The sequence below is a fragment of the Mustela putorius genome, unplaced genomic scaffold, assembly GCF_011764305.1.
Source record: "Mustela putorius furo isolate JIRA1106 unplaced genomic scaffold, ASM1176430v1.1 tig00003988_pilon_pilon_pilon, whole genome shotgun sequence".
Taxonomy (NCBI): Eukaryota; Metazoa; Chordata; class Mammalia; order Carnivora; family Mustelidae; genus Mustela; species Mustela putorius.
The window spans coordinates 16,751,307-16,774,409 of NW_025422127.1; the positions used below are offsets into that span (position 1 = coordinate 16,751,307).

The 23,103-nt window shown below is 42.7% G+C and overlaps 1 protein-coding gene across 40 annotated transcripts in view; it reads left to right on the plus strand.

The window, feature by feature from the left end:
- CACNA1C (calcium voltage-gated channel subunit alpha1 C) overlaps window positions 1-23,103 on the plus strand; it is a 735,043-nt gene that overhangs the window by 530,107 nt on the left and 181,833 nt on the right. For 27 of the 40 annotated variants that reach the window (XM_045071751.1, XM_045071753.1, XM_045071763.1 and 24 more), the window contains exons 7-9: window positions 2,121-2,317; window positions 13,344-13,447; window positions 21,074-21,246. In XM_045071751.1, the coding sequence (XP_044927686.1) occupies window positions 2,121-2,317; window positions 13,344-13,447; window positions 21,074-21,246 (474 nt within the window). Of the gene's footprint in view, window positions 1-2,120; window positions 2,318-12,935; window positions 13,040-13,343; window positions 13,448-21,073; window positions 21,247-23,103 lie in introns of those variants that run through there. The other 13 variants (XM_045071752.1, XM_045071757.1, XM_045071772.1 and 10 more) reach the window with 2 other exon arrangements.

Sequence of the window (23,103 nt, forward strand, 5' to 3'; positions counted from 1 at the left end):
CATCCACTGGTGAATGGTTAGAGGTACAGTGAAATGCACTGCTTGGCAACAAAAATAATATACTATACTGATATGGGCAACAACACAGATGAACCACAAAAACATTATGCGAAGTGAAAGAAGACGGACACAAAAAGCCACATATTGTATGATTCTATTTATATGAAATTTCTGGAAAGGCAAAGCTATAGAGACAGAGTGTAGATCAGGTTGCTGAGGGCTGGGGAGAGGAGCTTGGATTGACTGCAAACAGGCACACAGGAATTTAGGAGGATGATGGACATGTTTTAAAATGGGTTGTGGTGATAGCTGTACAACTATATAAATTTACTAAAAATAATTGAGCTGTACATTTACATTGATGAATTGTAAGACATGTAAATTATATTTCAATAAAGCTGTTAAGACAGAAAAAAGTAAAAAAGCCAAGAAGACACACTCCAGCATGTATTTCCAACCATACTGCTCAGTTCCATTCTCCTAAGAACTGTCTCTTAGTTAGGATTAATATTCCTCTTCCTGTCTTCCTCTTTGGAGTAAACAGTTTCAAATTTGAAACCACAAACTGAGAAAGAGCCAACCAACCAATAGTCTTCAATGCACAGGTACTAGACATTCGTAATTGTTGTGATGCATATGAAATAAGAAAAGACCCTGGGTGATCTGTTATTTTCTAAGTGAAGAACTATAAGTAAATTCTATCTGGGGGCATATCTTCATTATTGTTAAATTATCATTTGTTATGACTGAAGTCTATTCTGTTTATTACTGTTACCTTCTATAAGCATGAGACAATGTCCTTAATTTCACAAGCTTCTGTGAAATTCAAACTATTACCTTACACAGCTGGGTCAAGGCTATCAGTATTTTACCATAATGGGAATTCTTAGATCAGTCTAGTCTTTTTTTATTTTTTAAGGGTTCTATTTATTTATTAGAGAGAGAGAGAGCACACATGAGTACATTTAAGGCTGTAGGAGGAGGCAGAGGGAGAGGGGGAAGCAAACTCCATGCTGAGCAGGAGCCCCGTGCAATGTGGGGCTTAATCCCAGGACTCTGAGGTCCTGACCTGAGCAGAAAGCGATGCTTAACTGACTGAGCCACCCAGGTGCCCTTAGATCAGTCTAGTCTTATTTCAATTTACCAATGATCTCCACATCAAAAATATAAGCTACATCTTAATTATTAATTTTCTAGTAACTCTTCCCAGCATGTGAAATTAGCCCAAGCACCATCTGTAGCCACAGGAGATATGTTGTACAGTTTCCTGGAAAAGCCCTCTCCGTACCTAGGTAGTATTATCCCTGTCACCCACTGCAGGTCTGTCTTGATTAGAGGTCAGAAAGGGAGTCTTCTCTTCTGAAAGGTATTCATACTGGAAACCAAAGAGTAGTGCTGCAAGGTTCCATATGACAGTCAGCAGTGTTTATGTTCGAGAGTTGTAATAAAGACCACTATCATTTATCATTTATCATTTCCCCCCGTGGGAAGAATTTATGTTTTGTCCTTCATCAGCATAAGGCTTCTACTATAAAATGACTTGTATCTTTGGTGATGTGTCCTGTAACACATAATGGAGAAAGTGGTACAGAATGGGACTTGTTGGCTAATTATGTGAGAGATTCTTCCAATCAAGATAACCCTCACCCTAAACTCTGGTATTCCAATGGAAGGCTCCACAGATACATTATCACCAAAGAAAGAAAGGGTGGATTTCCTATCACTGCCCAGAATGTTTTCCACTTGGAGTGATTGCATCATCATTAGCTTTTAATTGGCCATTTGCCATTGACCATGATGACAACATGTTTCTGCAGAATGTGCAATAGCCTTACCATCTTTGAAATCAATTAACAAGGTTAAAATACAGTTTTACAATTAGTTCAAAGTACTGACTCCCTAAATCAATGGCAGCCTAAAATGAATACCTCGTTATTTGCGTTGTTTAATTTGTCTGTGGGGGAACTATTGAAAATGTGTTCTGTATTATGGTTGCTGTGGTTGTTTTGCCTAGCCCATCAACCTTATCCTGCCAGTTTTCTCTCTGACTTCTCTCTCCTTTCTCTGCCCATCTCTCTCCATCCCCTCTGCTGCCTTCTCTTTTCCCCTGGTCATTCAAGATGTTCCAGCAGAAGATGATCCTTCCCCTTGTGCTCTGGAGACAGGCCATGGGCGGCAGTGTCAGAACGGCACTGTGTGCAAGCCCGGGTGGGACGGGCCCAAGCACGGCATCACCAACTTCGACAATTTTGCCTTCGCCATGTTGACAGTGTTCCAGTGCATCACCATGGAGGGCTGGACAGATGTGCTGTACTGGGTAAGTAACTTGAGATGGGCAGAGGCAGGGAGTCCAGAAGGCTGTGAGCCTTTCCTCAATATCTCCCTTTTCTTCCACTCTTCCCATGACTTTGTGGTCACATACACACCTTGATGGAATAGTTGATGAATGTCTTTGATTTCTTCCAGGTCTTTCATGAGAAACAAAGCATGAAATTTGCACCCTAATGAGTCTCTTTGTCCGCCCATCAGCCTAAGAGAAATGTCATCGTTCAGTTTATCCTACCATAGTGAGAAATACGGGCCTACAGCTGATGATCTGTGAATGAGTTGGCTAAACCTGACACAAGGATTCTATTCAACTCCCCTTCCTGTAGAAACTGTAGAGTTTCTTCGTTCTTATCCTTGTCTTGCATCTGTCCCCCAAAGAGAGCTAGAGAGCACAATTATTAATTTTTAGGGCTAAGGAGAAAAGCCAGGCCTGGTCTTCTAACAAGAAACAATTTTTATTGAACTGTTAGTATTATGGCATGCTATTGTATTTCTATTTCTCGTGTTAATCTTATCATATTAGAGTAGTCCATCAGACAAACACATTGCCATCATTTTCACTGCTAGCAAAACACTCTGCTGGTTATGTGTGCATATTTAGAAACACCACTTCCTAAGTGTCAACCAGTCAATGGTAAATTTTCTTTTACCTTCAAGATGCCCCTTTTATTATCCAGCAGCCAACACTACTTTGCCAACCTTCAAGCTGTTAAAGTGCCAGATTTCTGCCTATGGGACAAACCATATTTGAGCTGTCTCCTTTCTGGCAGAGTCAAGTCCATTATTTGTAAAAGCTCCAGAAAATATAATTCTTTGTAGGATCTCCTACTTGAGCATGAGAAATGACTTGCCAGAATCCAGTGTTGTTCTCCAGCATTTGGGTGAAAAATGCTTGTTGCCAGTCTTGAAAATACCATCTCACCCACAGTTTTGCAAATAGTCAAATTTATTTGGCCATGCTGAAAACAGTCTAAGAGTCTGCTTGGGGAAGTGTCTAAATACTAAAGCAGGGAAGAGGAGAGGGAAGCAAATGGCTTCCCATTGAACAGAGCCGCCAGATAGAAAGGAACTGGTGCCAAGAGAGGTATTGACTTCTTAAAATCTCAAGAGTTTTGTAATAACACAGAGATGTGATACAGGGTATTGTATCTTTTAATTTTTTCATGAACTCCATAACCTATTGATTCAAAAATCCTCTTTATCAAGTTTTTAATGTTCAGGTCAACATGCTGAAACCCAATGTTGCTATCAAATGCATACTCTCTGCAAATAACTACTTGAAACTTGCCTGAGAACCTTGTACCCAGAAAACATTTATTGTGCATTCCTTGCATGCCAGAGAAGCTCCTAGGTACAGGATTCAGATGTAAACAACATACAGTTCAGACTAAAAATCTCAGTGTAGAGAAACAGTAAATCTAAACTGAATAATGATGGTATGACTGGAACCGGGCCATGGTAGAGTTGCTGTGTTGTGATACTTTGAAAAGAAGACAAAGGTCAAGTCACCTCTCTCTCAAATTAAAATGAAACACTGGAAAACATTTTTTAGGCCCATGCTCAACAAAACTGGCTTTGAATAATTTCTAAGAGGAAAAGAGGGAATTGAATGTACTATGCTTAGGCAAATTTATTTCATTTAGCAAAGCTGATCAAATTCCCAAGTGGTCCTTCTACCTTGGGTAGATCTCTCTGGCTATCCAAGGACAGAAATACCTTTCTGTACATGGGCAGCTTATGCTATGGACCATGTAACGTATGAGCACATGGAACTATGCTTTGGAGCTCATCACATGAGCTTCAAACCCATGCTTTAAGTTGCTATAGGAACGCCTTCCGTGGTGGTAAATTGAGGGCACGGTGGCAGTGGGTGGGTGGGTGTAGGGCTGGGGGAATAGGTATAATTTACTTTGCTGATGGCCCTGGTGTATTTTTGTGATCTTCCTTCATCATTCCCTCCCTCTCCCCCAACATAAGTCATTGATACCCCACCAGCCAGATGTGACCCAAGAAATACTGTCGTAATGACAGCCAGAGTGGGGAATGAGAAGAAGCACACAACTGCAACTACCAATTTTCAGCAGCTGTGTTGTGCTTTCTCCCCTGGGGTGTGTGTGATAGAGCTCAGACTGGGAACGGAAAAAATGTCAGAGGTGAAGGAACAATCCCAGGCTCATGGGACATGCCTCTCTGATTTTCCCAGCACCTTCCCAAAACGGCCATATTGTGTGTATGTGTGTGTGTGTGTGCATGCATACACACACACGTGCACACACACACACATGCCCATGTACACACACACACACATGCCCATGCGCACACACACCATAAAGCTGAAACAGCCTCATACTTGGGTATTCATGATGGAAGCACTCCCCAGCCCAATGCTCCTGCTTTCAGACAATTTCTCTAATTGCTTTGACCTTTCTATGGCCATTTTTCCTTTCCTCCTTCTTTTCTCTCCCTCTTACTTCCTCCCCCTTCAACATTCCTCCTTCTTGCCTCTGAGCTTATATCTCTAAACCCACAGACTCTCAAATCTCAGTGTACTTTAGTATAAAACATGGAACTTTCTAAATATAATGATACCCAGACTTTCCTCCAAGCCACTAAATGAGAAGGTCCAAAGTTAGGCCCCAGTATCTGCATTTTGAAAGGCTCTCCAGGTGATTCTGATCCCGAGTAGGAGTCTGAAAACCCCTAGAAGCCTAACCTATTCAATCTGCATGGTGCTGCTTTGATGCCACTGGATTTGAACCAGTCTAGGAAGCTATAGTTTCCATGGAAATTGGAGAAGCAGGGTCTTCCACTCAGAAGAATGCATTTCCCTTCAAATCCAAAGGGCAAGTCTACAGAATGTTGGAAGGATCAACCAAGATTTTCAAGTATAGCAATGAATGGAAACCCCAGAGCCAGATTCATTCTGAACTATCAAACAGCTTGTTAGATGTTCCTAGGGAGAGAATCAGCCATTAAAGTGCTAAAGAAGCAATTGATTCAATCACTGGATATAGCTTGGGATGGAAGGGATCAGGGAGGTCAACAGTAGCAAATGGCAGACACCTGCTTCCTACTGTGGATAATATCAAATCCATTTCTCTTTTTCTGTGACAACCATATTTCATCCCATTGTTATGATTTGAAGAGTTAGTGAACTAAAAAGAAGATCAAACTTGGCCAAGTAATACTAGAACAGCTAGTTAAAGTTACGGCCATACATTGGGTCAAGGTTCCAACTAAGGTGAACGATTTGTTGAAACATTTCTTTTACCGAATCTGCAGATGACAGGGTAAGGAGTGGGGGACACTGGGGATTTGGAAACTAAGCTAAAACTCAGTTTGAGGTGTGGTTTCCTCGAGCAATAGCTTCTTAAGCCAAAGCCCCATTTACTCTCAGAATGTCCATGTCTCTTCTAAAATGGTGGGGAATGGTGAGCAAACAAAAGTATCAGCCTTCTTTAGAAACAATGAACCACCAAGAGAGGGAAGAATCCAGTAGTGTATAGCATCACCATTAGTTTCTATTTCTATGTTCAGATTTTTATTTTTTTTTAACCAAACACCCCTAACTTTCTTCATGTAATTCAAGACTACTTATCTTATATGGTTTGAGAATGTGCCTTCCTGAAGATAAAGAGGCTGCTGAATCAAGATGATTTTCAGGATTCTTAGATGTGGTCTGAGTCCATTTAAAAATCATTATCCCTTCCACAATGCAACCAAATCACAGTTAATTAACATAAACATCAGTCAGGTGCTGAGTTTGTACTTGAGATAGCCCCGTGCTCTTGGGGACAGAATAACATGACCACTGACCCAGTGTTTGGAATACCTGGAGAAAGTTACATGTGAGACTTGTGGGAAAGGGAGGGAGCAGTTAGAAGTAGGCACCACCCAAACATACACGTTTCTAGCTCTTCTGGAATCTAGATGCCTGAATATGCCTTCATCAAGAGGATGAATAACCCTCCTGATCCAGGGCCCCCAAGAATATTAAATACTGTGCAGCACAGTAAAATCACTCAGGTCTAGGTTTCCCTGGACTCATGCCCAACCCTACTTACCACCAACATAGTGGGATCACTTCTTTCCAACATCACCCATTGCCCCACCCCAACAATTGGCTTAAAAAATAGAAACTGAGCTTAAAAATAGAATTAGAAAGAATAGTTAATGAGAAATCATATAAAGAGAAGATTTTTAGAATCACAAATAGTGTCTTCTGTAGTATCTGGGTTAGTTTGGGCTCAACAGGAGAACTTGGGAACAAAATTCTAGTATGTTAACCTTTCATGAAACAGTTGTCAGCTCCACACTTGGTCTTGTCATCCCACTTACATGTCTGAACATGCTGGGTAGATAATTCCTTCTACACTCTCATACACACAGAGATGGACATTCACATCTGCTCTTGGTGCTGCTGAAACATCCCTCATTTATAACAAAGGTCTTTTACATCCAGGCAGGTTGATTCAGGCTTTACCCTATTTTTTCCCCACTCCATCTTTTTTTCAAAAAGCCACCTCTTTTCACTATAGAATATAAAGAATGTCTCTGAAGGCATCAAGAAAACAGAAATGGAGTTGAGTTCTATTTATGACCTAATAGTCATTCTAAGTGAAGAGCTGGGGAAAAAATCCTCAAGTAACCTAGAAACAGCATCCTGGGCTTTTTCACAGGTATCAGAACAGAGAAAGTGGTAGGTCCTACTTAGGACCCTGTAGTTCTTGACTTTTAACCTGCTTCTATTAGAGTGCTCCCCACTTAGTGCCCATGCTGTTTTAGACAAAGAATGTCATCTAGACAACAAACTAGTAGTTTACAAGCATGTCAAGAAAGAAAATTAGCAACTCTCAATGCTATTACTTACTTAATTTTTAGGCTTTATTTTATTCATTTCACTAGTATTAGATGAGTCCTTATTATTTAATAATCTATTTAACAAACATTTATTGAGTATTTACTATGTTCCTGGGACTGAGTAGGGACTGGGGTAGAGGGATGGAGAGATGAAGTCCTGCCTTCAAGGAATTTAAGATCTAATTGAAGAGATAGAGGACACATAAGGAAACTTGACTTAGCAAGGCAGTATACTCAGAGCTCTGTGTTGGCACAGAACATTTCAGGGAGAGAGAGGAATTTCACTCACTTTGAGGCTCTTCCCCCTAGGGAAAGCAAGTTTATAACATTTAGGGAGATTGGAGAGAACTGGTTTTTAGGTTCTCTCAATAGAACCAAGAAACAGCTCATGTTCCCCCAAAGTGCTCTCACCCAAGGTGCCTGAAAGGCCACCTGCCTAAAGGTGCAGTCACCAGTATCGTGCAGTCACCTCACAGCTCATTGCTGCCCAGGACAGATAAGCAGGGCTTCCTTTGGCTATGAGCCTGCTGTCTCCTACACAAGTGTTCATACTTGGGGCCACTCACACTCCCTAACCTCCCCCAGGATGTCAGTGATCCCCATGATCCCATGTGAATTCAGGGATTTTTAAAAAGTAGATGTGTTGGTTTGCCTTCATGTTAGGAACATTTGGGTGTCTTCCCCCACATAATCCAGGCTTTCACCTGTGCCCTGAGGCAGTCATGAGTTTTCCACGTACAACAATAAACGGGTGCAGGGTCAGAAAGGAGTCAGGTTAAGCTTGTTGTCTGACTTGCTGCTCACTCATTGATCTACGGGTGTCTGCATGCAAGGTGACGAAGGTCAAGAGTAGTCACAGATTTTTTGAGACATTGCCCTGGGCACTGACAATCATGACAGCAGCAAACCCTGTCCTCTAATTGTACTCTGTGGAAAGCACTATGATTTTTATGGGCCAGCACCTCCTGCCTTTGCTGTCAAGTGACAGGCCTCTTGGCATTTAGTGAAACTATTTAGTCTTTTTAGATCCACAGCGACTGTGAAACAAACCTTAGGAGAAGCTGCCACAACTTGAAAACTCATGGAAATCAGCTAGGATTGAGAGCAGCCTTGATGCACTAGGACTCAGGAGGTGTTGTTCCTCCTATTTTATCTTCTTTGGGAAAAAAAAAATGTATGTTGGATTTGAACGTTTATGGTTGAGGCTGCCCTCAAGGAACTAGATATTGTTTTCAGGAAATCCTTCTGTGTTTTTCATTCAGTATCATCTTTGGGCTGTCTGTAGATTCTAGGAATAATCAAGCATGTGCTTCAGCGAAGGCTGGGGTCATCCTCTAAGTCCTTGGGCCTGGAGGCTGCAATGGCTGCTGATGGTGGACATCAAAATGTCTAAATATGTGCCTTCCTTAAAAAAGTCACAAAGCTTCCTTTGTTATAAACCTAAGAAACATATAGCTTTAGTGGTTTGAGAAAACCTATCCTTTTTTTCACCTCTAAATAAGGGTGTCAGCAATCTAGGTCATTTTTTAAAAACATGTCTTTATTCATTCACTCTCTTCTTAATAGCTCCATTCCAGCTGATTTAAGACATCAATCTCATCACTCCAGGCATTGCCCTACTTCAGAGCCATCCATATTGTATGCTCTCTACCCAGTCTGCCCCCAAAAGTAGGTGGCCTAGAATCAAGAGGAGAAAGTAAAAGAGAAAACAAAGGGGGCCCTTTCCTCTCAGGCCACAGCCAGACAGACCAGAGAATCATTCACTAGTAGCTGTTGAGCATTGCTTGCTGAAGAAGTGATAGGATCTTAGGAACACATTGGAAGCTTATTAATCTCCCATCTGCCCTCCTGAGTCCTGCCCCTCACCTGCTATTCTGCATCTTAAACCTTTGAAAGAACTGTCTCACAACAAGGATGAGACCAAAGCAGAAGCATAGAATAAGGGAGAGGTAGACACCATGAGTCTCCTGAATATGTCCCTGGCTCTCTATGGGATATATACAGGTCATGAATATATCTATAGGTCATGAGGATATCAATGGGATATCTATGGGTCATAAGGTTATGAAGATATTAATGGGCTATCTATGGGTCATGAGTTTATCTGTGGGTCATAAGGTTATCACAGGTCTCTCTATGAGCTATGTATGGGCAATGTGGCTTGTAGCCCCCTCCATTTGAAGCCCTTAATGATGCTGGAAGTCACTTACCTAGGACACAAAGGAAAGGACACCCAAAAATGAATAAGGGCCCAAGGAAATCTTCAAGGTTCATGGGTTTGTTGACTTATGAGATAGATGTGATTCAGGGAACTGTATTTTCTTTAGGGTTATGAGGAACCAGTAAGGAGAAATTTCATTCCAAGGCAGTTGGTTAAGTGCCAGCCAGCCCTCATGCCCACTCTCCATCTGCCCAGGCTCCAGAGGCAGCTCTGGAAGGGTGAACAGCAGCAAGTGTGCCATTGTCTCCAGCAACTACATGTTCCTATATGTCCTAAGTAAGGTCTGAGATCTGAGGCAAAGCAAGAGAACTCATGCAGAACAGGCCCCCTCTGCCACTCTTGGGAAAAGCTCTTCCCGGATTAGCACAGAGCAGCTGGTTGATCAGAAACATTGGGCCCATGCACCCATGGGGTTGTAGGCAGAACGTCATGGGCATGGACCTTTTCTCAGGTGGGAGTCCACAGCTTTCATCAGCTCTTTCTGACCTCCCCCACCCTCCCTAACTTAAGGAGGAGGAGAGGACTCTGACCTTCACTGGCCAGACTTAATCTGAGAAAGGAAAACCTAGGGCACATAGAGGCTTCATGGCCTTGGATCCAGTTTCCATAAACACCTCCTCACAGATTACTTCTCCTATCCCAAGGCTGTTTTTAACCCCATCACTCTCACTGGCTCAGATCACAATATCTTACACACAGTAGGCACTCAGGAAATACTGTTGAACAAATGTGGACTCTAATGAGACCACTGCTAAGAATAGTGAAAGTTTTATGTCATAGTTCTCCATAATAAAATGTGACATAAAAACCCTGGAATCACATGGTCATCCTTACAATCATTCTATGGCCTATGGTTGGCTATCTCGCCATCATGCTTATGCCTTTCTCCTCCCTAACTCATTTCACCAGTCCTGCCCTTTCTTACATGGTGCAGTTTTCTTTTTCTCCTCCTGGGTGGTCATTGGACTTTCCTCTGCTGGTTTGGTTTCCTTTGTAGACTTGCCTCTGACGGTTACTTTCTGGTTAAAGGAGTCTTTCAGTCTCCCTGTGATGGGGGCAAGCTCTGAAACACACAAACCTTTCTACCCTGCCTCTCCTAACAACCACTGTTTTTCTGGATATTTTCACCCTCAGCCACTGGGAAAAGTCTCCATCCCAGAGCCAGGATGGGTTTTCAACTGTGGGTTCTATTTTTAGTAATTGCCAACTTCCTAGGAAATCCCCAATTCTGTCCCAGGATCACAAAGCCTTTGGGCTTCCTATCTGCCCCTACACTCCTGCCTTCATTGCCCCAGGTGCAAGGTTTACCCAGTTCTGCCTGATCTGTCAGTTGCTTGCTTTTCCAAGCCTCAGACAGCCATTCTTTCTTCTACACTTCGAGAAACCTCTATGGTTATTCCTACAACCTCATTTACCAACTCACATTATAGCTGCCTTTTTTTTTTTTAATCTTTTCCCATGCTAGGAAGGGCTTCCTATTCATAGCACAGTGCCTGGCACGTATCAAGTTCATTCATTCACTCAACATTTACTGAGTATCTGTCACATGCAATGCACTGTTTTTGGCATTTGGTCTGGTGAACAAACCAGACCAAAACTGCTTGTCCTCAGGGAACTTACATTCTAACACGTAATAAGTAAATTAGAAAATGATAAGCACCATGTGCAAAATGGCAGAGTATGTGGGAATGGAAATGCTCAATAAATTCTTGAACTGAATTGAATTACAACATGGTTAAGTAGACTTACATTGGAAATTGTTCTTTTGCTCAGTGACTCAGTTCAAGACAATGACCCACAAACCCTGAACACAGTTTTTGTGTTCTGTGCTATGGCTGCATTTGGTAGATTCCTTCAACCAAAATATAGTGAGCCCAGATAAATAGTATTAGATTTGAAAAGAACCTATCGGGATGTAACACTTCAAACCAGTTAAACTAGGTGGGAGCAGTACTTCTTGACCTGCTTTACTCACAGAACACAGAGAACGTAGTATTTGTCCAGCATCCTCAGGCACATAGGTAAGGTTTCTTGAAGCCTGAAAAGGGTTGAGGAAGGTACTATCCCATCCCACATGTAACTCTTTGAGGCACCTAGCTTTAGAATCCCCTGGGTGATTAATGTGCAGAGTCATGAGGCTCACTGACTTGGGAGCAATCTGTGTCGTTAACAATTCTTCCAGATGATTCTGATGCTGTGGTCTTTAGACCACACTTTAAGGAACACTGCCATGTAACAAAGCAGGGACAGGTAGTGAATCACGATATTTTTCGTGTCCTTATATTTGAAGTTGAGAGCTATGGAGAATAGCTGTAAATCAGTGGTTCTCAAACTTTCACATCAGACTCGACTTGCTGTAGGGCTTGCTGAAACATGGGTTGTTGGGCCCACCTGCATAGTTTCAGGGAGGGCCAAGTATGTGCATTTCTAAACAGGTCAGGGCCACACTCAGAGATCCACTAATATCAATCATTTGGGAAGCTTGTATACAGAATTTGGATTTCTGTAAGGCAATTTCACAAGGACAAAGTTGGGGTTCATTTTAGAAAGATATGACTAAATCCTGCTTAGTCTAGTTGGAAAGCATTAAAAGAAATAAATTTGAATGCCTAAATCAGAACAAATTTCCTGTTTGATAAAAATTGTGCTCTGTAACTTCACATCATGTTTATACCTACCCTCCAGCCAGCTATGTGCTGGTAAATGTTTAACCACCCGTTCTTAAAGGTAAAGGGTAAAGTGGGGGCTGATCTATGTCATTTGCCCACTCTGCCCATCATGACCAGTTTCAGGGTACCCTACTGACGTCAATGAACACAGTCCAGGGAAGAAATGTGTAGTGGTTCTCCAAAGCATTGGACCCAGCAAACCATTGCCTCCAGCTGCTACAGGTGTTTGTCACCTCTCAGAGGCTGCCTCCATTAAACAGTTAGGTTCTGGTCACTGTCTTCAGGCTAAAGGAAACGTGTTTGCAGGACAGGAACTATTGTCTGCCTAAGTAACCAAACGACAGTCCTTTCTGGTCCGTGGCCCAGAGTGCTCGTGAAACACTGCAGTTTTGCTTCTAAATTCCAGGCCCAGCTCAGGAAAATCCCTGGGAAGGGGTTCTGGGTATCTGGCTCCTTCAGGAAGAGCTGAGGCCCACCTGATACCAAGGTTAGGCTGTCCTGGGTGCAGTGGAAGACTCCATGCCACGAAAACCCAACTGACTTGAAACCACTCTAGGCTCAAGAAATCACTTTTTTAGGTGACCCACCTTATTAAATAAGTGAAAACATTGAAGAAAGTTTTCTGGTTCTGGAAAATAAAACAACAGAGAGAGCCAAAATTTAGAGCCTACAGATGTCCCTTAGAGTTCAGGTCAGGGTCATGGGGAAGTATTTTGAATATCGATGGTACCAGGGGTGACAGTGGATCCTGGCTTAGACCTGCCAGTTTCCTCCAGTTCTGTCCACACCCTTCCTGCCTGCCTCCTCACTTTAACTTATTCTGCTCTCTCTTTCCTAATCTGCCTTCATCTTTCCAGATGCAGGACGCTATGGGCTATGAGTTACCCTGGGTGTATTTTGTCAGTCTGGTCATCTTTGGATCCTTTTTCGTTCTAAATCTGGTTCTCGGTGTGTTGAGCGGGTAAGCTGACCGTTTCTATGTATTCTTTACAATGCAGCCGAGCAAGGTCCTAGGACCCACTATATCCATCACCAGGGTCCTCAGGGATGGGATCCTAACAGGCCAGGAAAACCAGAAAAAATAAGTACCCATTCAACCACAGATTCTGACCCAGTGTCTGGGCAGGCTGTTTGGCCTCTGATTTGCACCTAGAGGATCCCTGGGTCCCGGCACTGCTTGGGTCAGTGTTCAGGAGCCGGTGATGGGCACTTGGCCGTGCTCGGCTGCTGAGTGTGCCTCACTAACTATCATTCCATTCTTCCAGGTCAATGATGCCGTAGGAAGGGACTGGCCCTGGATCTATTTTGTTACACTAATCATCATAGGGTCATTTTTTGTACTTAACTTGGTTCTCGGTGTTCTTAGCGGGTAAGCAGGACCAAGGAAAAAGGTCTTGATTTTTATTTTATTTACTCTTTCTGCTATTCCTGGCTTTATTCTTTTTTCTGGCTCTGATGAACCTGGGATAAGAGGCCACCTCAGGAGCCTTGAAGTGAATGGCCTTGGCCTGGCTGGACAGAGGATCAAATGTACAAGGATTAATCTGTTGGTTTGGGCTTCACGAGGAGATTCTTAGGCCCACCTGTCTCCTAGCTCATCCAACCCCCTTCCACCCTGAAGCAGCTAAGTAGGTAGGCAGGATGCTTCTCCCTCTACCTGAGGAGCTGTGTGGTGAAAGCCTTGAGTTGAAAGGGTTTAGCGGTAGGGATTGCCTTGCCAATAGGTACTTGCCTGATTACAGTTTGTGGCAGGCTAACAGTAAAGATTTAAGGTAGCTTCCACACATTATTGAATGGACTGGGATAATAAGGATTTGATTTAAAATATAAGTAAACAAATACAAACTAAAAATAAAATATTCTTTGATTCTAATTCATAGACTCTACAGTCTGAGTCTTGTACACCCTTTTTCTGAATGGAAATGGTGCTTAGCTGTTCAAAGCCATAGATTATTGGAGAATAGAGATGGAATATACTTTCCTTTAAATGTATCTACTTGGCTACAAGTACAAAGTTTGCCTAATTTTGGCCTTTGCTCTGATGAAGTTAAAACGTGGTAGAAATAGCATATGGTTGGGCCATCTAGCTGCCCTGGGGATGGCCACCTTGACACTGCAGAGACTCACTGGGCCTTTCCTCAGCCTACCTTTTTCTTCACAAGTCCACACCAGCCATGCCAAGCCCTAACACCTAAATGCTCCTGATGACCTGCTCATGGGTGACCTACTCTGCTGCCTTTGCTACAAGGGGGAGGGGGACAATCTATTTCTGCCCTGCTCAAGACAGGTCAGCTGCTTTGAATAGCCTTTCCTATGTCTCTAGGGACATTAATGCTGGGAGAAAGTCAGGCATGACAGGAATGATTGCATTTAATTTTTACTAAGTACATGATCTGGGAACAGCTCCTCCCATCTCCTGCCATAGCCTAATGCCATGCAAAAGCATCAGGTTTAGTCTTTGGGATTTGGTGAAGGGAAGAATCTGTTTCTCCCCTCACTCCTTTCCATGGTGGGTGCCTGTTAGGGACTTTGATGACACCGTGCCTTTTGCCAAGGTAAGGCCACACAGGAAACTAGGGTCTTCCATCAGGGATAAAAATGATGAACAGGATAACATAAGCCCCTGATTAGCTGCCTGGAAGATATAAAGGTTTTCATTTTTGTGTTACAACACAAGAAAATGCTCCTGTGTTTATATGAATTAAAGCATTGAAAAAACCAACTTCACTCCCACTCAAGACAAATTTGGATATCCCAGCTCTGCATTTGCTGGATGCATGATGTTGGGCAACTTCACCCTCCTGAACTTTAATTAACCATCAAAAAAAAAAAAATGAAGATAATAATGCCAACTCATAGATTGTTGTAATACTAGAGTGAGAGTGTTTGTGTAAAATACTTGGCATATAGTAAGTGCTCAATAATGGTGCTATCATGACAATGATTATTGTTTACTTGATGTCTATCATAACTGGAATAATTGCATAAAATCCTCAGCCTTTTCCTTTTAAAGATGAGGAAAGTGAGCCCAGGCTTAGGTGATGTCATTGTGCTTCTAAGTATTAGAACAAGGACCAGAACTCAGGCAGAACCTGGACCCCATCTTCCCATCACCATCCATTGAATATACATTGAATGAACTTGAATTGTAACACAAGCCAAAGCTTTGAACCTTAAAAAAAAAAAAAAAGTGATTCTACTTTCTTCCCCCCAGAGATTAAGAACAAATCTAAGCAGTAAAACTCCCCTCAGGAATCCAAAATGAAGAATCAGCACTAGCCAATGAAGGCCGTTCTTAAGCAGGAGATCTACTCACAGTCATTCTTGCTGCCTCCCCCCAAGGAAAATTGTCTTCCTGGCAGAGAAGTCAAACGGCAGCAGCTGCTAATGTTGGAGAAAAATCGTTTTGAAGACCATGTCTTGGACCAGTTCAGTCCCAAAGCTTGTCATGTAGTAATAATGCTCCCAACATGAATTGACTGAAAAGGAACACTAAGGCTTTCAGACCTCAGAACTGTGAGCTCTGGAGTCCATGTAGCAGGACACCTTCCCTGACCCAGTCCCAGAGAAGCAGTCTGCAACTCACAGCTCTGGAATTGCTGATAAAACACCTTCCAAGGCTTCTTGGCTGCTGGGCACACCCTCTGCACTGACAGAGAAGTGTTGATTGGTAGGCTTTTAATCAGTCAAAAGGGCTGGCCACTCTGAATGACCTGTGCGGGGTCCATGCAGTGACAAAACCTAGAATCAGCCTCTTGTTGGCTAACCACATGGTGGTAGCCGTGGTTTCAGTTTTGGGTCAGCATCTTAATCAGTCAGAACAATATCATAAAAGTCATCATAAAAATGCAACAACATTGCTTATTCATCAGTCAGACTCGATTAAACCAACCTTCCAAAAGCATCCAAAACAGTCTCAGAGCTCCACGAAATTCACTGTCCCAATGATAGCATTAACAGTAACAGCCTCCATGGCAATCTCAGTGCATGGAGCTTTTGGTGGATAACTCATTCGAGGCCCACAACAGTCTGATGAGCTCGGTGCTATTTATAGCTCCATTCTCTAGAGAAGAAAACAGAGGTACAGATGAGGAAACCGCTTCAATCCTTACAGGTGAAAATGGAGGATCCAGGATTAAATCCAAGCAATGTGAATCCACAGCCTCTATCCTTAACCTCCATGTGATACAATCCCCAAACCCTTTTAACTGGCTAAGCCCATGTTCCTAAATCTGAGTCAAGAAGTGGGGAGGTGAAGAGCAATAAGTGCAATGAGGAGGATCAACAGGAGTGGGGAGGAAAGTAGAAGCAATCCTTGAGGCAGCTGTTGGAAACAGCCCCCAGGAACAGAAAGAGTCCCAAGAGAAAGCACTAGAGCCCCCACTCTGGAGGCTGCAGCAGGGCATGGTTGTTTAACATAGGGGCTGGCATCCCTGCAAAGGTTAATAGTCCTTGAGAGAGAACAGACACCCCTCTACACCAGCTCAGTAGAACTAAAGCCTTGGAGCATTTTGGAACTGGAGAGGCCTGAGACCCTATACCCATCAATTAAGGACAATACTATTTTACAGTCCAACACAGTAACACAGCCTCATAAATTATGTCCTTCAGTCACCAAGGAAAGGTTAAACTATGCTTAGAGTGTTCTACTTATGAAGGAAAGAGGACACTCTATAAAGAAAAACATAAACATTCTAAGAGTTTGGTCACCAGACAGGCACCCTTTATCTGGAACATTCACATATTCAGAACATCTTTCTCATGAGGCCAGATAGAGCCAATGTAAATCATATATATCACATGGATTTTTAAATTTAATTTTATTCCTTCAATGTTCCAAGATTCATTGTTTATGCATCACACCCAGTGCTCCATGCGAAACGTGCCCTCCTTAATACCTACCTCCAGGTTCACCCAACGCCCCACCACCCTCCCTTCCAAAACCCTGTTTGTTTCTCTGAGTCCAGAGTCTCTCATGATTTGTCTCCCCCTCCGATTTCCCCCAATTAACTTTTTCTTTCCTTCTCCTAATGTCCTCCATGTTATTCCTTATGCTCCATAAGTAAGTGAAACCATATGATAATTGACTTTCTCTGCTTGGTTTTTTTCAAAGTGGTTTCATGTTCATTATCTATTGATCCTCACAAACCACAGGACTGGTATTAGCACAGACAAGAATTGGATTATATTTGCTTTTCTCTCCAAAAATCTCAGTCTCCAGCCTACTAAAATTAGAGCGGTGACAATGAGATTCTCGAAATTTCACTTAAGCTATGTCAGGTAAAAGTACCTAGACTCTGGAATCTGGTCACTTTTTATTTTAAATGATTACAAACCAAGAACATCAGACATGTGCCTTCAGTAGACAAGGAACTCAGGATCTCTTAGGTGGATAGTCTTCCTTCTCCTGTCTTCTTTCCTCCCAGGAGATGGGCTTGTCTCTCTTCCCAAAACAACAGGGGGCTTGGGGATGAAGCATGTTGCAACCTGAAAGCATAACTGAACCATGGTGCTGTAGTTAAGACACAATGTCTGGGACCAGAGGGATCCAAGAGAAAGGCCGGGACATGCATTCTTTGTGGGTGGACAGAACGTCTATAGTCACATTCATTATCTGTGTAGTTATAGTCTATGAGGTCACTATGAACACTGAATTAATGAATACTAAGCCATTACTCTTGGACTCTTGGGAGAAATACAGGAGAAATGCGAGGATTCTGTAAGCCTCTAGTCACAACATTTGTGTCAACCAACCAATACACAACCTTATGTGTGTTTCTGTTTAAAGGCATCTTATTTAATATATATTGTTGATTCATTAACATGAGCTCATGGCCAATAGCACTCTAACTGATGCCTGAACAGAGTTTATCTGACACATGTACTTTTTTCCCTAAGGCACATCACAACCTTCTCGCACTTAGGAACTCTAGACAGCACTGCAGCACTGTGCTTGGGGACTATTATTTAACAGAAAAGCCACCAACAGAAAGCACAGAGATGTGACAAACATGGCACGAAAGAGATCATAAAAAGTACACTGTTTACAGTATGAGAACTGAAACAAGAAGGCAGAGTGTTGCCGTGTTTAACTTCAGCTGCGAATGTGACTCCAGTTTTTTGCATGTCTGCATAGGACCACAAAGGTACACATATATCGATCTGGGAGTTACAAATATACTTTAGTGAGTATGCAAATTTGCAAATACAGAACCTATGAATAATAAGAATCGACTGTTGATCATCAGAGGGCCCAGAGCCCCAGCGTTCTGTATTGATTGGGTTTTCTACATGCTTTACATTAGTGAGACTGGTCCCCAGCTCTCCATTCCACCCCTCATTTTTCATGTTGGCCATTGCTGGCAAGAGCAGTGCTCCTGCTTTATGACAAATCCCATGGCTGTGACTGATTGTCTAGCCAGCTCTGGTCCCTGGGCCCAGCACAGCCTGTCAGGCTGGGGCTTCATGTCTTCATTAGCTCAGTCCCCAGAGCAGGCATATGGCTGGCATCCAGGCAAGAAGATAATGAGAATCAGATACCACCACCCAGAAAATCCCTTACTGAGTAGAGTCTGGAAAAAGAAATCTTGGCTCACCTTCCATCCAGCCACAAGCCAAGTTATGCCCCTTATTCCACTGGAGCCAGTGAGAGCCAGTAAGGCTTCAGATCTGACCCTATCTCTACTCCCCTCACACCCCAAATACAAACTCATTTTCTTTTCTCCTTACAGATGTTTATTTTAGCTCCCCAGAGTCTTAGGGTGTGGATGATGAGCTTTCATTCCATGGGGGAGATGCTGTAACCCAGGACTGGGTCAATTGTTCCAACTCCAGTTTGATCCCAGCCCTATTCTCCTGACTCCAGAAGAAGGATGGGTCATTGTTTTGTAACTAGAACTTAACCCTCCGTGAAATATTCCAAAAGAGCTAAAGTGAACCTTCTATTATTCAGTCCCCTTACAACCCCAAACCCATTCCACAGAAAAGAAATAGAGAATGCAAATGTGTGTGGGCAGAAAGTCCAGAGAAAGTCTTGGAAGCACAATTGTTGGAGTCAATTTGCATGGGGAAGCAACTGCTGTATAAAGTGACTGTCTCCAGAGAGCAAGTCTACAGCCCAGGTGGTATGACCAGATGTAGGGGATCTATCCATGCTGGTCCCCAACAGCAAAAGGAGGGAAGGAACAAAGTGAGGCAAAGCTTCCATCTTCATTCTGAGCTGTCAATCTGGCCTTTTCCCTCATATTAAACTCCCTGGGAAGGAAATGAAGGTACCTGCCAGTTGGCAGGAAGCCGGAGAAAGAGCAAGTTCAATCCAATTAGAATTGGATTCAATCAAATTTAAGAAGAGAATTCCATCCAAAGCAGAGCATCATTAAGACAGCAGTTGAAGAAAACTCATTAGTTTGAGAGTCCCCACATCTCCCAATTAAAAAATTCCCTAGACCACTCCCAGTTCTAACCCCTTTTTATCCATGAAAATGGTGAAGACTAAAAATCTGTGCTCTCCTAAGCAACACAAGCAAAATGCAAATATTAAATGGAGGTGGTGGTAGAGCCATCCCTAAATGACTGAATGGATTCAGGAGCTTTCGTCTACCTCTGGCTTGTTGCTGCGTACTTCCTTCCAAGGCGCCTTTCAAGAAATTCCTTCAAGGTGGTTTTCTACAGCCTCCTGCCCTGAACTAGGCCTGTACTGGTGAAAGAAGGAGGAATTCTGTCTCTGTGAATTAACCAAGATGCCCAATGCATGTTACATTCTCACATACACACATATATTCACACACATGTGTGAATACACCACTGAGGGCCCATTTCCCATAGAGTGAATATCAAAAACCAAAATGCTCCTAATATACCTATTTTGGAAGAAAAGACACAGACTTGCTTTGAGAGTTGAGAACTAGCCTTCTTGATCAATACATTCTGCTGCCAGCCCCTTCCTTGCTCAGAAAGTGAATTTGAAGTCAGAAAGAAAATCACGACAGAATCAGAAAATAGGAAAGAAATACCATTCTGTCAGAAATTTTTCAATAGGCCCTTCTCCCAGCAAATCCCAATCCAATTGCAATTTCTACCCATTATTGTTTTAAACTGAATGCATCATTTAACTTTTATATCATCTTGCTTTTATGTATTTTACCAGCCTGATTACATTTCTTTTTTAAATAAAAGGGCAGCCCCCAGGACATTTTCTTGTGTTTAGAGTCCTCATTTGTCTCCTTGTGGGGAAGAACTTTCTCTAGATTAGAAATCCTTCCAGGCATGTTAAAAGTGGCAAAACAAACTCTAGAAATGAGAAGAGAGGTTGAGGTGGCGAAACCTCCTGGGCCTTAAATCAGTGGTAAATATCTACCAATTGGCTTTTGGGGTGGGGGGAGCCCTCGTTTATAGCATTTGCCAATTTTCAGGGTGTAAATATTCCCACCATGGCCAATTTCGAGCCACAAGGAGACATCAGTGAAGCTAGAACAGCAAAGAGCCATGTGTGGTAGGCTCCTGGGAGCCAGTGCGGGTGAGTGGGCTTCAGCATGCCACCAGCCCTTAACGCCTTTGTCACCCAGACATACTTTGAGGTTTTCCAGTGGCCACCCAGTTCCAGCAGGAATAAAAGGGCACAGTCCCTAACTGTCATGGAAGGTTTTTAGTGACCGTTTGAAAGGGGTTTCCGGGTCACGGGAGAATAGTTGTTATTAAAAGGCAAAAGCCATGACTGTGATCCAAGAATGAGGGAAATGGACTTCATCCATCCCTTTGTACTCTGTTGGCCTGCATCAGGAATGTCTGCTTTGGTGACTTTCTGTTTATGTGAGAATAGAGACAAAGCCTGGGATGAGGAGAGAAGGCTGTCTGTGGAGAGCTGGGGCAGGTGGGCGGGTCTCTTGGTGTGAAGAAATTAATCCCTTTGTTTTCTCTTATCTCCATCTCTCCATCCCGCCCACCTGGCCTTGCTCCTTCTTGTATGCTGCCCTGCCCCTCTGCTCTCACTCCCCAGAGAGTTTTCCAAAGAGAGAGAGAAGGCCAAAGCTCGAGGAGATTTCCAGAAGCTTCGAGAGAAGCAGCAGCTAGAAGAGGACCTGAAGGGCTACCTGGACTGGATCACCCAGGCAGAGGATATTGACCCCGAGAATGAGGATGAAGGCATGGATGAAGAAAAGCCCCGAAACAGTGAGCAGTCTTTCTGTCTTGGGTTAGGTTCCGGGAGAGGGAGGAGACAGGGGCCAGAACAGCAAGACTATCTACGACCAACTTGTCCTTACAGTTTGTCTTGCTGGAGCAATATTGGATGCATTGATGACAATCATCTCTACTCAAAGAAATTCGTCGCAGATGTGACATAATTGCTGTTGATCTATAAAGCTTCATATTCCTTTTAGAAAGATTCTAAAAGACGGTTGAGGTTTTGCTAAGGTGGATTCTTGGATTCTTTTTTTTTTTTTTTAATCAGACATCCTCCTCCAGGCTCATCTTTTTGGGCAGGAGGCAGATTATGGTCTTCCCATTAGAGTATTAATGTCCTATTGTGTAGGAATGTGTATAGACATATATTCTAACACACATATATAAACTCATAAGTTTAGTTTCTTGTCCTTATTGGCAGGCATTATGTCCATTGTGTTCAAACTCCCCAGTTGGGTTCTGTGTGTTTCTGCTCATTAGTAACTGAGTTCTAATTGGGAATCTGGGAGAAGGAGCAGGTGGAGGGAAAATGGAAGAAGACAGTCAAAGATGTGAATAGAGAACAAAATCTCTGCTCCCTCATTTCAAAGACTGATTTAATACATCTATCAACTGTTCCCTTTCTGATAATTCTGCTCAAGGTACAAATACACAATTAAAACACACAAACAACAAGGGACTCATAACAGCATAATTTAATAACCTAAGGAGACCTTTATGCTCTACTAAGTAGTTTTGCAAGTTGGAAGACAACACCTTTGATGGATTGTAACAGTGAACAATGATGCCATTGAGGGTCTTTCTGGAAAAATGCCTGGCAGCTTGTATTATACTGTTGATGGTACTGTGGAGTAGTTGATTCGTTTGTGGACTGAATGGTATGGTGAATAAATAAATTGGCCTGTGAGTAACAGAAGCTTACCTCTAAGGCACAGGAATTGACATCTTGGCTCCTCTCTTCACCTTAATTCAGCGTGAAGACCCTAACTCATGATTAATGGTGATGAGCATGCTTCTTACTGTGTTATTTAAAATGTGCAGTATGCCCTACCAATTAATTGCCATCCACAGAGACGTATAGTTATTCTGTTCTCTGGTTAAAGCCAGAGCTTCCAAGGAGAAGTATGTTGCTTCCTTGCCTTGCCCATTAAGTGAATAAATTCCAGGGAGTTTCCAGCATGGAGTATTGTCTGCTGCTAGAGCAGACCACATTGACAAGGCCCATTTGTCCACACTGCTGGCTAAGCTTTGGGAAGAGCATACTGAACTGCATACTCCAATGGACAGGGTCTCTGCCTCATTTTCATAAGTCCAAATACGGAAGAAATCAGGCTCCAATGGCTCTTCTGTCTCTCACCACATGGCTGGAGGACACTTTTGAGTTTGCTTCTTATCCTCAATCAGTCTGTCCTGGAAGGATGGAATGGGAGCCTAGCTCCTTTAGTTGTGGAGTTGATGGTAGAACAGTTCTAGGGGATGGGGCAAGGAAATAAGTATCCAAAAAAGCAAGATATAAAGAGTAAAAAAAAATAACACTTGCAGTGAAGTGAATGTGAGAAACTTGGGAATGGAGCCAGAAAACAGGTCCAAAGGACTGTCTATTGGAGAATTACAATTACAAGCAGAGTTGATGTGATTAAATTATTAAGGAATTGGCAACCTAACAGATCTGCAGGAAAGGCAAGTCTATGGCTTCAGAACTATATTCTCTTCTTCAGAACTTCATAATTTGCCCTTCAAAACAAATACAAGAGGAGAAGTGCTGCTACAAATTACATGTGTGTCTCAAAGTAATATCTTGGCCTTTGAAATTGCTAAAAGATTACAGTTTAATATATTTGCCAG